Source organism: Pseudophryne corroboree, chromosome 9, assembly GCF_028390025.1.
Source record: "Pseudophryne corroboree isolate aPseCor3 chromosome 9, aPseCor3.hap2, whole genome shotgun sequence".
Taxonomy (NCBI): Eukaryota; Metazoa; Chordata; class Amphibia; order Anura; family Myobatrachidae; genus Pseudophryne; species Pseudophryne corroboree.
This window is the reverse complement of record NC_086452.1, coordinates 455624623-455640137: the sequence shown is the minus strand read 5'-3', so window position 1 is coordinate 455640137 and position 15515 is coordinate 455624623. Positions and strand designations below refer to the sequence as shown.

The 15515-nt window shown below is 50.2% G+C and overlaps 1 protein-coding gene across 1 annotated transcript in view; it reads left to right on the top strand.

The window, feature by feature from the left end:
• Nucleotides 1-15515, top strand: part of PLXND1 (plexin D1) — a 199299-nt gene that overhangs the window by 62841 nt on the left and 120943 nt on the right. The window contains exon 2 of the mRNA XM_063941225.1: nt 6446-6622. Coding sequence (XP_063797295.1) covers nt 6446-6622 — 177 coding nt within the window. The remainder of the gene's footprint in view (nt 1-6445; nt 6623-15515) is intronic.

Here is a 15515-nt window from a genome sequence, read left to right as displayed (position 1 = left end):
TGTACATGCCATAAAAGGTAGTTGGAGGGTATGCAGTAACAGGGCCAGGACAGGGGTGACAGGGTCAGTACAGGGTTGACGGGGCCAGGACAGAGGTGACAGGGTCAGAACAGGGGTGACGGTGCCAGGACAGGGGTGACGGGGCCAGGACAGGGGTGACGGGGCCAGGACAGGGGTGACAGGGCCAGGACAGAAATGATAGGGACAGGATAGGGGTGACAGGGCCAGGGTAGGGGCGGCAGGACCAGGACAGGGGTGACGGGGCCAGTATAGGGTTCACAGGGCAAGCACAGGGGTGACAGGGCCAGGATAGGGGTAACAGGGCCAGCATAAGGGTGACAGGGCCAGGATAAGGGTGAAAGGGCCAGGATAAGGGTGGCAGGGCAAGGCCAGGGGTGACAGGGACATGACAGAACACAGGGCACTGGAGAGATTGGTATTAGGGACAAAACAGTGGTGACAGACAGATGTGTCTTACCGGAGTCACGGCTGCTGGCTGCTGCTGTTCCATTCCAACCTGTTGGGATCTGCTGCTGCTGGAGACTTGGCATGGCTGACTCTCTCAGGCTGGAGTCCTGCTTCCTCTGCCCGTCCGCATCCCTCCCCCCCTCCTCAGTCACACACCGCAGACCTCGCGCAGCTGCCGGGCACTGTGGTAAGGTGAGACTGGAAATGACTGGTTAGCCCCCAGGAGATGCTGCGGCTGGAGGGAGGAGGGGGTCATAGCATGCACGTGGCGCGGACCTCACGGCTTCCGGGCACTGTGGTAAGGGGAGGCTGGGAGTGACTGGTTAGCTCCCAGGAGACGCTGCGGCTGGAGGGAGGAGTGGGTCAGAGCCTGCAAGCAGCTCGGATTTCTGCAGCGCTACCCGCCAGCTAAAGTGTGTGAATGAGCTGGGCGCACTCCACTGCGGGTGGCAGCGCTGCAGCTAGCGGTGGGGTTGCCGGGGCTGGAGATAACAGAGGCAGTATGGAACCTGCACAGCGGCAGGTGCCTCACTAAACTGCAGCTAAGAAGCGTGGAGTGTGTCAGAAAGTGACGCTCCTCCGCACCAGAGAGACCCTGCTGAGTATGCCGATGTGGGGGGTCAAGCACACAGTGAGCCGGTGCCCGTCTGTCTGTATGACATACCCCTCACACACCCCCATACCTCCCAAATGTCCCGATTTTTGCTGGACAGTCCCATTTTTTGGGGTCTGTCCCGCTGTCCCACCCGCGGGTCGCAGTGTCCGTCGGTGGGGGGGCAGTTGGAAAGCTCCTGTACTCGCTGTTCTGCTTAGCAGAGCAGCGGTGAATAGTGGAGACAGAGGGAGAAGGGGCATCAGGGGGTACGGATTACGGGGGGGGTTCCAGCAGCAGAGCCGGATTAAGGTGGGGGGGGCAGGGGATACGTACCGTTGGCCCCACAGTTTTAGGGGGCCCCCCGGCTGGAGTAGCTCTGTCCCAGCTCAGAAGCTCCCCCCCCCGTCCTGCCAGCAACAGCGGCAGCATTGTGCTACAGTCAGCACACGCTGCTGCATATAGGCAGGTCTGTGGTGTTGCAGGGAGGCAGCAGTCTCCCTGCTTTCTTCTGCCTGTGCGGGTGTGTAGGGGGAGCGACCACCTCCTCTGGATTTAGCCCTAGCTGAGGGGCCAAAATCCCATTTAAAAAATAAAAATCGGAATTTGCATAAGGGGGCGTGGCCGCGCGGGTCGCGATTAGGCCACGCCCCCAACCCCTTCAGCAGGCACAGCAATGTGATAGGGCTCCCCTGTCTCAAGTGCCCTGTGCCCCCCGGACTCATAATCAGCCCCTGGCAAGCTCCCTCACTGACGAAAACGGGGACCCTCCCGTGAAGCCACGCCCCCTTTTCGCCGAGTGTGTTTCCCTCCTTCTGCCTGGAGAAAGCTCCTGCAGAAAGCTGGGAGGTTTGCACCCCTGCCTGTGACATGCCCAATGCCCATGCTATCTGCTTCTGCTCCTAGTCTCCTGTAGATTTGGCCAGATCTCTGTGACTCATTTGACTAACTCCGCCCAGTGTTGTGACTCCGCCCAGCGTTAGCAAATGAATCACAAGGTCACAGAATAGGGCTATTATATAGGAGATTGTTTTATACCCCTGATGAAGTCGTTAAGATGAAATGCGTCGGGTTCACCAGTCAATATTCATCATGTCTTTGTGTATGTGACTTCCACCCAGAGCTCACACCTTTGTTAAGGTGAAGGTGGGATTTATTCCAACGTCTGTACTCTGACATGTATATGGATTTATTGTTGTCCTAATAAATGTCAATGTCTGATTATTCTTTTTCTCTGGGTGAATATTGGTGAGAGGGTCTATTTTAGGGGACATTGCTTTGACCCACCAAACAAAAAATCCTTGGTATACTGAACGTTGTATTGTCCATTGAGGTGAATCTATCCACTCTGAACTGAATTTACAGTTTTGTATATACAGGTTGAGTATCCCATATCCAAATATTCCGAAATACGGACTTTTTTGAGTGAGACTGAGATAGTGAAACCTTTGTTTTCTGATGGCTCAATGTACACAAACTTTGTTTAATACACAGATTTATTAAAAATATTGTATTAAATGACCTTCAGACTGTGTGTATAAGGTGTATATGAAACATAGGCCCTCATTCCGAGTTGTTCGCACACGCTAAGCCGCCGCCTACTGGGAGTGAATCTTAGCTTATCAAAATTGCGAACGAAAGATTAGCAGAATTGCGAATAGACACTTCTTAGCAGTTTCTGAGTAGCTCCAGACTTACTCGGCATCTGCGATCAGTTCAGTCAGTTTCGTTCCTGGTTTGACGTCACAAACACACCCAGCGTTTGCCCAGACACTCCCCCCGTTTCTCCAGCCACTCCCACGTTTTTCCCAGAAACGGTAGCGTTTTTTCACACACTCCCATAAAACGGCCTGTTTCCGGCCAAAAACACCCACTTCCTGTCAATCACATTACGATCACCAGAACGAAGAAAAAACCTCGTAATGCCGTGAGTAAAATTCCTAACTGCATAGCAAATTTACTTGGCGCAGTCGCACTGCGGACATTGCGCATGCGCATTAGCGACTAATCGCACCGTTGCGAGAAAAAAATAACGAGCGAACAACTCGGAATGACCCCCATAAAGGAATTCTGTGCTTAGACTTAGGTGCCATCGCCTTGATATCTCATTATGGTATGCAATTATTCCAAAATACGATATCCAAAATACTTCTGGTCCCAAGCATTTTGGATAAGAGATACTCAACCTGTATTAGCGCAGTGAGATATTGTTTGTGGTTTTATATAGATAGATAGATAGATAGATAGATAGAACAACAAAGTGAGTTCAAATCCCGGTCTATGCATAGTTTGTATGTTCCCCCCGTGTTTGAGTGGGTTTCCTCTGGGCGCTCCGGTTTTATCCCACAATTCAAAAACATACTGGTAGGGTAACTGACAAATACATGAAAGCTAACGTGTAATTGTGTCCATGTGATGATAGGAAATATATAGTGTAACGGTGGATACACACTAGACAGTTCGCTCCCTGACCGATATCGTCTAGTGTTTTCCCTACTCTCCAGGGCGGCCAACCTAGTGCACACACACCGGATGATATCATTAGCCATATCGTCCAGTGACGTCATGCCGCGGCCGGCCCGTACATGCAGTTTTGGACGATACGTCCAAATTGAGCTGCATGCACAGCCTACAGCGGACGGGGATGATAATGATGCGTGGGACTGCGCATCGTTCATCGTATGCAGCGTACACACTGAGCGATATTTTAAACGGTATCGCTCAGAAGGGTGAAAATGAGCGATATGGTCTAAAACATCGCCCAATGTGTATGTCCCTCAAGATCTGCTGGGGCTGGAACTGATGTGAATGACTGAAATATTCCCTGTAAAGCGCTGCGGAATATGTGTGCGCAATATAAATAGCCGTTAATACATGGTCAACACTCTATTAAATATGTGACTACACTTTGATAATTAGCACATATTGGAACCTTGGATGAGTGCTCTTGGCATTTTACCCTTCTCTGGATTCATAGGTGTAGTCTTACAGTAATCCAGGGCACAATCAGTTTTTATTAAGGCAGGTGTAGGCAACCTGTGTCGCGTCAGCTGCTGTAGAACTACACAACCCAGCATGCCTTGCCACAGTTTTAGCATGTCCTAACAACAATACTCTGGCAGGACAAGCCGGGAAACGTAGTTATACAGCAGCTGGAGTGTCAGCGGTTGCCTTGCCCTATACCAGTGATGGCTAACCTTGACACTCCAGCTGTTGTTGAACTACACATCCCAGCATGCCCTGCTACAGTTTTGCTATTTGGCCATGCTAAAACTGATGCAGGGCATGCTGGGATGTGTAGTTCAACAACAGCTGGAGTGTCAAGGTTAGCCATCACTGCCCTATACTGTGTCACATCAGCTGCTGTAGAACTACATAACCCAGCATGCCTTACCACAGTTTTAGCATATCCTAACAGCAATACTCTGGCAGGACAAGGCAGGAAACGTAGTTATACAGCAGCTGGAGTGCCAGCGGTTGCCTTCCCATATACTGTGTCACATCAGCTGCTGTAGAACTACACAACCCAGCATGCCTTGCCACAGTTTTAGCATGTCCTAACAGCAATACTCTGGCAGGGCATGCTGGGAGATGTTGTTCCACAGCAGCAGGAGTTGCCGGCGGTTGCCTTCCCCTATACTATGGCCTGCCCAGATCCACCTCAACCTCCTCCACCTTTGGACGACTTAACGGCATTAACATGCATTCTGCACGTTATAACCTGTGCTTTGCTTTCTCTCTGTCTCTAGTATTCTTCTGTGCTCTTCAGCCGTGTCTTTCTACCACCAGGGACAGGTTTTGTGTGTTTTTTTTTGTCTTAGGATAGGGCAGGGATGGGAAACCTTTGGTCCTCCAGCTGTTGTTTAACTACACATCCCAGCATGCCCTGCAACAGTTTTAGCATGGCCAAATAGTAACACTGTAGCAAGGCATGCTGGTATGTGTAGTTCAACAACAGCTGCAGCGCCAAAGGTTCCCCTACCCTGGGATAGAGCATAACAAGTATACTATCACATCCCAGCACAAGTAAACAAAAACTCTCTGCAGGATGATGTAAATATATGGTTGAAAAGCACTGCCAGACAAAAACCTGAATGTATGGAGTGAAAGTATCAGAATGACATTAACAAGTCAGTAAAATTCACGTCATCTGTAGGTGGGCAACCCCAGTGGCGGTGGTTCATGCACAGCAGCAGTATGTGTAACACGTTCGGTAGCATATGGTATGGAGAACTGTGTACTCAGAGCATGCAGAGCAGCTTGTGTGATTCCTGCAGAGCAGTATGTGTGGTTCCTACAGAGCAATCTGTGCGCCTGACATGTCAAAGAGGGAGGGGTGGTTCTGTTTTTTAGATAAGTATTTTTATGTTGCGTTTTATGTGTTTGCCCCAGCAGAACAGTCACAGGGAGGATGGGTGGAGGCTGGAGGGGAGGGGGGGGGGGCGAGCCGGTTTGGCTTTATCCCAGTTAAAAGTTTGTTACAATTATTCCCAGAGACTCCAGACAGAAACAATTAGCCGATGATTATTCAACACCACGCTCAGGCCCTCATTCCGAGTTGATCGGTCGCAAGGCGAATTTAGCAGAGTTACACACGCTAAGCCTACGCCTACTGGGAGTGTATCTTAGCATCCTAAAATTGCGACCGATGTATTCGCATTATTGCGATCACAAACTACTTAGCAGTTTTAGAGTAGCTCCACACTTACTCTGCCTGTGCGATCAGTTCAGTGCTTGTCGTTCCTGGATTGACGTCAGAAACACACCCAGCGTTCGCTCAGACACTCCCCCGTTTCTCTGGCCACTCCTGCGTTTTTTCCGGAAACGGTAGCGTTTTCATCCACACGCCCCTAAAACGCCGTGTTTCCGCCCAGTAACACCCATTTCCTGTCAATCACACTACGATCGCCGGAGCGAAGAAAATGCCGTGAGTAAAAATACTATCTTCATAGCAAAGTTACTTGGCGCAGTCGCAGTGCGACTATTGCGCATGCGCACTAAGCGAAATTTCACTGCGATGTGATGAAAAATAACGAGCGATCAACTCGGAATGAGGGCCTCAGTGATTTATAATCTGGCGCTCACGGGGTTAATGGCTGAATTCTTTGACCTTTTGTTGAAATTGCTGATTTACGCTGCGATTAAAAAGAAAAAATTTCATATTTTATCTTCAACTGATGTAAAATGTGATAAGATGGAATGTCCTTCCCTCGGGACCCTCTGGTGTGTGATGAAACCCTTCCTTCTAGCATTCCATTAAATAGCCTGAGATTATAGTGCCAGCCGTGGCCTGTAATAATATAATAGTGTGTTGTGTGGGTGAGTGCCGCTCGGCGGTGGTTAGACCCACTTCCCTTGTCTCACACTGGTCTCTATTCTTCACAGCTGCAGGAAGAGCAATTGGATTGTGGGGCCGCTCATCTCCAGCACCCGCTAGCTATCAATCGCCCTCTGTCTGCGACGCCGCTCTTCAAGGCACCGGGTTTGACCTCCGTGGCAGTGTCCAGCGTCAGCGGCTACACGGTGGCGTTTTTGGGCACAACCAGCGGCCGGCTGCACAAGGTAAGTCAGGGAAGTGTGACACCTGTTATAAAAAAAATAAAAACACTGTTTTTAATTTCTGGCGTTCCATGTCCTCCTGCAAAGTGCAGATAAGTTAGGGTTAAACATCCCACTTTCACATGGTTTCAGGACAGGCCTGTAGGCAGGAAGTCCCTTCCACAGCCCGCCGACAGCTCCAGGGTATACGCTGGATCCAAGTGGGCTGAAGGATCTCTGATGATGTCATACCCATGTGACCCGCCTGCTTATCAAGTAGAATTCAGCACCCCTGGGAGGTTAGGGTTACGGTTTGGGTTAAGCTGGGTACACTCTAGACGATAAATTAGGCAATTTTTGTTTTGAGATGAATTGGAACGAAAAATCATTCACATCGTCGTATGCACCATTGCGCGTTCCCACGAGTCGCATGCGCCATCTTCCGGTTGGTCGCGCTACAGTATATGGCCAGTCTGAAGATATTGCATGCGGGCCAGGGAGGTGTAATGAAGGACAGAATAAGATGTTCTGTTGTTCATTACATCAGCCAGTGTATACCGGCAATCTTGCGTGGTCCGGGGCAAAGGTGAAATCGCTCGACCATCGGAAAGATTGCCGGTCGTCTAGTGTGTATCCAGCATTAGGCTGCGGGAGGGGAGGTTAGAGTTAGGAAGGAAGTTAGGCTTAGACTGCAGGAGGGGAGGTTAGGGTTAGGCACTGGGGGGGAGGTGCAGGAGGGAAGGTTAGGGTTAGGCAGCAGGAGGAGAGGTTAGGGTTAGGTACTGGGGGGAGGTTATGGTTAGGCAGCAGGAGGAGAGGTTAGGGTTAGGCACTGGGGGGGGGGGAGGTTAGGGTTAGACTGCAGGAGGGGAGGTTAGGGTTAGACTGCAGGAGGGGAGGTTAGGGTTAGACACTGGGGGGGGGGGGGTTAGGGTTAGGCACTGTGGGAGGGGAGGTTAGGCTTAAACTGCAGGAGGGGAAGTTAGGGTTAGGCAGTAGGAGGGGAGGTTAGGGTTAGGCTGTGGGAGGGGAGGTTAGGGTTAGGCAGCAGGAGGAGAGGTTAGGGTTAGGCAGTAGGAGGGGAGGTTAGGGTTAGGCAGCAGGAGGAGAGGTTAGGGTTAGGCAGCAGGAGGAGAGGTTAGGGTTAGGCAGTAGGAGGGGAGGTTAGGGTTAGGCTGTGAGAGGGGAGGTTAGGGTTAGGCAGCAGGAGGAGAGGTTAGGGTTAGGCAGTAGGAGGGGAGGTTAGGGTTAGGCAGCAGGAGGAGAGGTTAGGGTTAGGCAGCAGGAGGAGAGGTTAGGGTTAGGCAGTAGGAGGGGAGGTTAGGGTTAGGCACTGGGGGGTCGGTTATGTTTAGGCAGCAGGAGGGGAGGTTAGGGTTAGGCACTGGGGGGGAGGTTAGAGTTAGGCAGCAGGAGGGGAGGTTAGGGTTAGGCACTGGGGAGGGGGAGGTTATGTTTAGGCAGCAGGAGGGGAGGTTAGGGTTAGGCACTGGGGGGGGGGGGGGAAGGTTATGGTTAGGCAGCAGGAGGGGAGGTTAGGGTTAGGCACTGGGGGGGAGGTTATGGTTAGGCAGCAGGAGAGGAGGTTAGGGTTAGGCACTGGGGGGGAGGTTAGGGTTAGGCAGCAGGAGGGGAGGTTAGGGTTAGGCACCGGGGGGGAGGTTAGGGTTAGGCTGTGGGAGGGGAGGTTAGGGTTAGGCAGCAGGAGGAGAGGTTAGGGTTAGGCAGTAGGAGGGGAGGTTAGGGTTAGGCAGCAGGAGGAGAGGTTAGGGTTAGGCAGTAGGAGGGGAGGTTAGGGTTAGGCTGTGGGAGGGGAGGTTAGGGTTAGGCAGCAGGAGGAGAGGTTAGGGTTAGGCAGTAGGAGGGGAGGTTAGGGTTAGGCTGTGGGAGGGGAGGTTAGGGTTAGGCAGCAGGAGGAGAAGTTAGGGTTAGGCAGTAGGAGGGGAGGTTAGGGTTAGGCTGTGGGAGGGGAGGTTAGGGTTAGGCAGCAAGAGGGGAGGTTAGGGTTAGGCACTTGGGGGGGAGGTTTGGGTTAGGCAGCAGGACGGGAGGTTAGGATTAGCCTGCGGGAGAAAAGGTTAGGAAGGAAGTTAGGGTTAGGCTGCAGGAGGGGAGGTCAGGGTTAGGCACTGGGGGTTAGGGTTAGCCTGCGGGAGAAAAGGTTAGGGAGGAGGTCAGGGTTAGGCTGCAGGAGAGAGACTTAGGGGGAGGGGTTAGGATGCAGGAAGGGAGGTTAGGATTAGGCATGGGGAGGGGGGGGGGCAGATAGGGTAAGGCAGTGGGAGGGGAGGTTAGGGTTAGGCACCGGTGGGGGGAGGGTTAGGGTTAGATTTGGCCAGGTTCCTTGGATTTAGACTCAGCCGCTGAATAGATAGGCTACATTACAATTCATCTTGGTTCAGCCTTATAAATATACATTAGCTTACACAGTGCAGAGAATACTAATAGCTAGTGCCAGCAGCACCTCCTGTGCACAGCATAGAATTGGGTCTTCACAGTTGGTAATTTGGGAACATATCTCTAAGTACTGGGAAACAGGGACAATTAGGTGACAATACATATGAAACTAATTCATAGGGTATTTAAGAGAATCCCTAATAAAAGCTCAGATTCAGTACTGCATACGAGTGCCCCCAGCAAAAAGAACAAACTTTCCTTTTCCTAGTACAGAGTTCATAAAAATGGAAGCGGTCAAAAGTCCCTGATCAATGTGCAAAAAATTACCCCGTCACGGTGTTACCCCCACAGATTGCTTGATGCCCCCTCTGACAGTGTGTACTGAGCATTAAACTTCACTGCAGCCTCTGCATCTTTGCTGGGCCGGGCATCCTAAGACCTGCGTCTCTGCCCAGCCCCAGCGGGCAATATGGGTAGATGTGACAGCAGTGGAGGGTGGGCTTGCCCAGAGGACTCCATACTCCCAGCTAGACTTGCTCGAAAAACGGAAAAATCGCTTCTCAATGTGATAGAATGGCGCACACTCTATGGTGATCACAACACGTTTGCAGTAACACTGCGGGACCCATTCGAAGTTCACAGTCTAAATTTGTGTCAAAATGAAAGTTTTTCAAAAAATTTTTTACCGCTAAGTATTTTCAAATAATAAAGCAAAAGTATTTTTAGATTTTATTAAATTGGTCTCCGAACACAGATACCCAAAGTGCAGGTGTGGACAATCATATCTCCACAGATTCTTCCAGCGGGGGAGCAAGATGTTGCTGCCGTTTTACCCCAAAAACCCATATACGTGCCTAAATTGGGGGAATCTGTGCTATGGGCCCACAACTTCTTGCTGAACTCTATAATCCTTCTATCCCAGAGGGTACATCACACTATGGCCCTCATTCCGAGTTGTTCGCTCACTAGCTGCTTTTAGCAGCTTTGCACAGGCTAAGCCACCGCCCTCTGGGAGTGAATATTAGCTTAGCAGAATTGCGAATAGAAATTTCTTTGCAGTTTCCGAGTAGCTCGAGACTTAAGGGGGGTACTCACGGGAGAGATGTGTGCTGAGCGATCTTAACACAGACCGCTCAGCACACATCTCTCACCCTGCTCAGCACAGCGCGATGTGCTGAGCGAGGGGGAAAGCCGACGGGGGGCCGCTCACTTCACACAATGGTGAAGTGAGCGACCCGCTAGATTGAGCCTGCATGCAGGCTCAATCTAGCACCGGCGATAGCGATGCGCCGCGCATCGCTATCGCTGGTGGGCATACACACGGCAGATCCGTGCTTAAAATCTAAGCAATCTAGCAAGATTGCTTAGATTTTAAGCACGGATCCCTCCGTGTGTACCCCCCTTTACTCTGCCACTGCGATCAGTTCAGTCCTTTTCGTTCCTGGTTTGACGTCACAAACACACCCAGCGTTCGCCCAGACACTCCTCCGTTTCTCCAGCCACTCCCGCGTTTTTCCCAGAAACTGTAGCATTTTTTCACACACACCCATAAAACGGCCAGTTTCCGCCCAGAAACACCCACTTCCTGTCAATCACACTCCGATCACCAGAACGATGAAAAAACTTTGTTAAGCCGTGAGTAAAATACCAAACTTTTGTGCTAATTTACTTGGCGCAGGCGCACTGCGAACATTGCGCATGCGCAGTTTGCGACTTATCGCACCGATGCGAAGAAAAAGAACGAGCGAACAACTCGGAATGAGGTCCTATATATATATCTATATATATCTATATATATATCCCTGATGAACATGCTGACACACTGTATAAGTGTAATGAGCGGATGGAATAGATTTAAAATAAGATTTTACTTACCGATAAATCTATTTCTCATAGTCCGTAGTGGATGCTGGGGACTCCGTCAGGACCATGGGGAATAGCGGCTCCGCAGGAGACAGGGCACAAAAGCAAGCTTTTAGGATCACATGGTGTGTACTGGCTCCTCCCCCTATGACCCTCCTCCAAGCCTTAGTTAGGTGCTGTGCCCGGACGAGCGTACACAATAAGGAAGGATCTTGAATCCCGGGTAAGACTCATACCAGCCACACCAATCACACCGTACAACTTGTGATTTGAACCCAGTTAACAGTATGATAACAATGAAGTAGCCTCTAAAAAAGATGGCTCACAACAATAATAACCCGATTTTTTTGTAACAATAACTATGTACAAGTAATGCAGACAATCCGCACTTGGGATGGGCGCCCAGCATCCACTACGGACTATGAGAAATAGATTTATCGGTAAGTAAAATCTTATTTTCTCTAACGTCCTAGTGGATGCTGGGGACTCCGTCAGGACCATGGGGATTATACCAAAGCTCCCAAACGGGCGGGAGAGTGCGGTGACTCTGCAGCACCGAATGAGAGAACTCCAGGTCCTCCTCAGCCAGGGTATCAAATTTGTAGAATTTTGCAAACGTGTTTGCCCCTGACCAAGTAGCTGCTCGGCAAAGTTGTAAAGCCGAGACCCCTCGGGCAGCCGCCCAAGATGAGCCCACCTTCCTTGTGGAATGGGCATTTACAGATTTTGGCTGTGGCAGGCCTGCCACAGAATGTGCAAGCTGAATTGTACTACAAATCCAACGAGCAATAGTCTGCTTAGAAGCAGGAGCACCCAGCTTTTTGGGTGCCTACAATATAAACAGCAAGTCAGACTTTCTGACTCCAGCCGTCCTGGAATTATATATATATATATATATATATATTTTCAGGGCCCTGACAACGTCTAGCAACTTGGAGTCCTCCAAGTCCCTAGTAGCCGCAGGCACCACAATAGGTTGTTTCAGGTGAAACGCTGACACCACCTTAGGAAGAAACTGGGGACGAGTCCGCAGTTCTGCCCTGTCCGAATGGAAAATCAAATATGGGCTTTTGTAAGACAAAGCCGCCAATTTTGACAATCGCCTGGCCGAGGCCAGGGCCAACAGCATGGTCACTTTCCATGTGAGATATTTCAAATCCACAGATTTGAGTGGTTCAAACCAATATGATTTGAGGAATCCCAACACTACGTTGAGATCCCACGGTGCCACTGGAGGCACACAAGGGCTGTATATGCAATACTCCCTTGACAAACGTCTGGACTTCAGGAACTGAAGCCAATTCTTTCTGGAAGAAAATCTATAGGGCCGAAACTTGAACCTTAATGGACCCCAATTTGAGGCTCATAGACACTCCTGTTTGCAGGAAGTGCAGAAATCGACCTAGTTGAAATTTTTTCGTGGGGCCTTCCTGGCCTCACCCACGCAACATATTTTTACCACATGTGGTGATAACTTTGTGCGGTCACCTCCTTCCTGGCTTTGACCAGGGTAGGTATGACCTCTTCCGGAATGCCTTTTCCCTTAGGATCCGGCGTTCAAACCGCCATGCCGTCAAACGCAGTCGCGGTAAGTCTTGGAACAGACAAGGTCCCTGCTGGAGCAGGTCCTTTCTTAAAGGCCGATGCCACGGTTCCTCTTGGAACAGACATGGTACTTGCTGAAAGCAAATCCCTTCTTAGCTCCCGAGGCCATTAGTCCTCTGTGAGCATCTCTTGAAGTTCCGGTTACCAAGTCCCTCTTGGCCAATCCGGAGCCACGAGTATAGTTCTTACTCCTCTATGTCTTATAATTCTCAATACCTTGGTTATGAGAAGCAGAGGAGGGAACACATACACCGACTGTTACACCCACGGTGTTACCAGGACGTCCACAGCTATCGCCTGAAGGTCTCGTGACCTGGCGCAATACCTGTCCCATTTTTTGTTCGGGCGGGACGCCATCATGTCCACCTTTGGTCTTTCCCAACGTTTCACAATCATGCGGAAAACTTCCCGATGAAGTTCCCACTCTCCCGGGTGGAGGTCGTGCCTGCTGAGGAAGTCTGCTTCCCAGTCGTCCACTCCCGGAATGAACACTGCTGACAGTGCTATCACATGATTTTCCGCCTAGCGAAAAATCCTTGCAGTTTTGCCACTGCCCTCCTGCTTCTTGTGCCGCCCTTTCTGTTTACGTGGGCGACTGCCGTGATGTTATCCCACTGGATCAATACCGGCTGACCTTGAAGCAGAGGTCTTGCTAAGCTTAGAGCATTATAAATTTGCTCTTAGCTCCAGTATATTTATGTGGAGAGAATTCTCCAGACTTGATCACACTCCTTGTGTGACTGCTCCCCAGCCTCTCAGGCTGGCCTCCGTGGTCACCAGCATCCAATCCTGAATGCCGAATCTGCGGCCCTCTAGAAGATGAGCACTCTGTAATCACCACAGGAGAGACACCCTTGTCCTTGGATATAGGGTTATCCGCTGATGCATCTGAAGATGCGATCCGGACCATTTGTCCAGCAGATCCCACTGAAGAGTTCTTGCGTGAAATCTGCCGAATGGAAGCGCTTCATAATAAGCCACCATTTTTACCAGGACTCTTGTGCAATGATGCACTGACACTTTTCCTGGTTTTAGGAGGATCCCGATTAGCTCGGATAACTCCCTGGCTTTCTCCTCTGGGAGAAACACCTTTTCCTGGACTGTGTCCAGAATCATCCCTAGGACCAGCAGACGTGTCGTCGGAACAACTGCGGTTTTGGAATATTTAGAATCCACCCGTGCTGTCGTAGAACTACTTGAGATAGTGCTACTCCGACCTCCAACTGTTCTCTGGACCTTGTTCTTATCAGGAGGTCGTCCATTTTCTTTGAAGACGAATCCTCCTTTCGGTCATTACCTTGGTAAGGACCCGGGGTGCCTTGGACAATCCAACGGCATCGTCTTGAAACTGATAGTGACAGTTCTGTACCACGAACCTGAGGTACCCTTGGTGAGAAAAGGCAAATTTTGGGACATGGAGGTAAGCATCCCTGATGTCCCGGGACACCATATAGTCCCCTTGTTCTTTGCTATCACTGCTCTGAGTGACTCCATCTGGATTTGAACCCTTGCAAGTGTTCAAATTTTTCAGATTTAGAATAGGTCTCACCTAGCCTTCAGTACCACCATATAGTGAGGAGTAATACCCCTTTCCTTGTTGTCGGAGGGGTAATTTTATTATCACCTGCTGGGAATACAGCTTGTGAATTGTTTTCAATACTGCCTCCCTGTCGGAGGGAGACATTGGTACAGCAGACTACAGGAACCTGCGAGGGGGGAAACCTCTCGACATTCCAATCTGTACCCCTTGGATACTACTTGTAGGATCCAGGGGTCCTGTACGGTCCCAGCGTCATGCTGAGAACTTGGTAGAAGCGGTGGAGGGCTTCTGTTCCTGGGAATGGGCTGCCTGCTGCAGTCTTCTTCCCTTTCCTCTATCCCTGGGCAGATATGACTCTTATAGGGACGAAAGGACTGAGGCTGAAAAGACGGTGTCTTTTTCTGCAGAGATGTGACTTAGGGTAAAAAACTGTATATTTTCCAGCAGTTGCCCTGGCCACCAGGTCCCATGGACCGACCCCAAATAACTCCTCCCCTTTATACGGCAATACATCTTTGTGCCGTTTGGAATCTGCATCACCTGACCACTGTCGTGTCCATAAACATCTTCTTGCAGATATGGACATCGCATTTACTCTTGATGCCAGAGTGCAAATATCCCTCTGCGCATCTCGCATATATAGAAATGCATCCTTTAAATGCTCTATAGTCAATAAAATACTGTCCCTGTCAAAGGTATCAATATTTTTAGTCAGGGAATCCGACCAAGCCACCTCAGCTCTGCACATCCAGGCTGAGGCGATCGCTGGTCGCAGTATAACACCAGCATGTGTGTGTATACTTTTTAGGATATTTTTCAGCCTCCTATCAGCTGGCTCCTTAAGTACGGCCCTATCCGTAGATGGTACCGCCACTTGTTCTGATAAGCGTGTGAGCGCCTTATCCACCCCGAGGGGTGTTTCCCACCGCGCCTTAACTTCTGGCGGGAAAGGGTATACCGCCAATAATTTTCTATCGGGGGAAACCCACGCATCATCACACACTTCATTTAATTTATCTGATTCAGGAAAAACTACAGGTAGTTTTTTCACCTCACACATAATACCCTTTTTTGTGGTACTTGGAGTATCAGAAATATGTAACACCTCCTTCATTGCCCTTAACGTGTGGCCCTAAAAGAAAATACGTTTGTTTCTTCACCGTCGACACTGAAATCAGTGTCCGTGTCTGGGTCTGTGTCGACCGACTGAGGTAAATGGGCATTTTACAGCCCCTGACGGTGTTTGAGACGCCTGGACAGATACTAATTTGTTCGCCGGCCCTCTCATGTCGTCAACCGGCTTGCAGCGTGTTGACATTGTCACGTAATTTCCATAAATAAGCCATCCATTCCGGTGTCGACTCCCTAGAGAGTGACATCACCATTACAGGCAATTTGCTCCGCCTCCTCACCAATATTTTCCTCATACATGTCGACACACACGTACCGACATACAGCACACACATAGGGAATGCTCTGATAGAGGACAGGACCCACTAGCCCTTTGGGGAG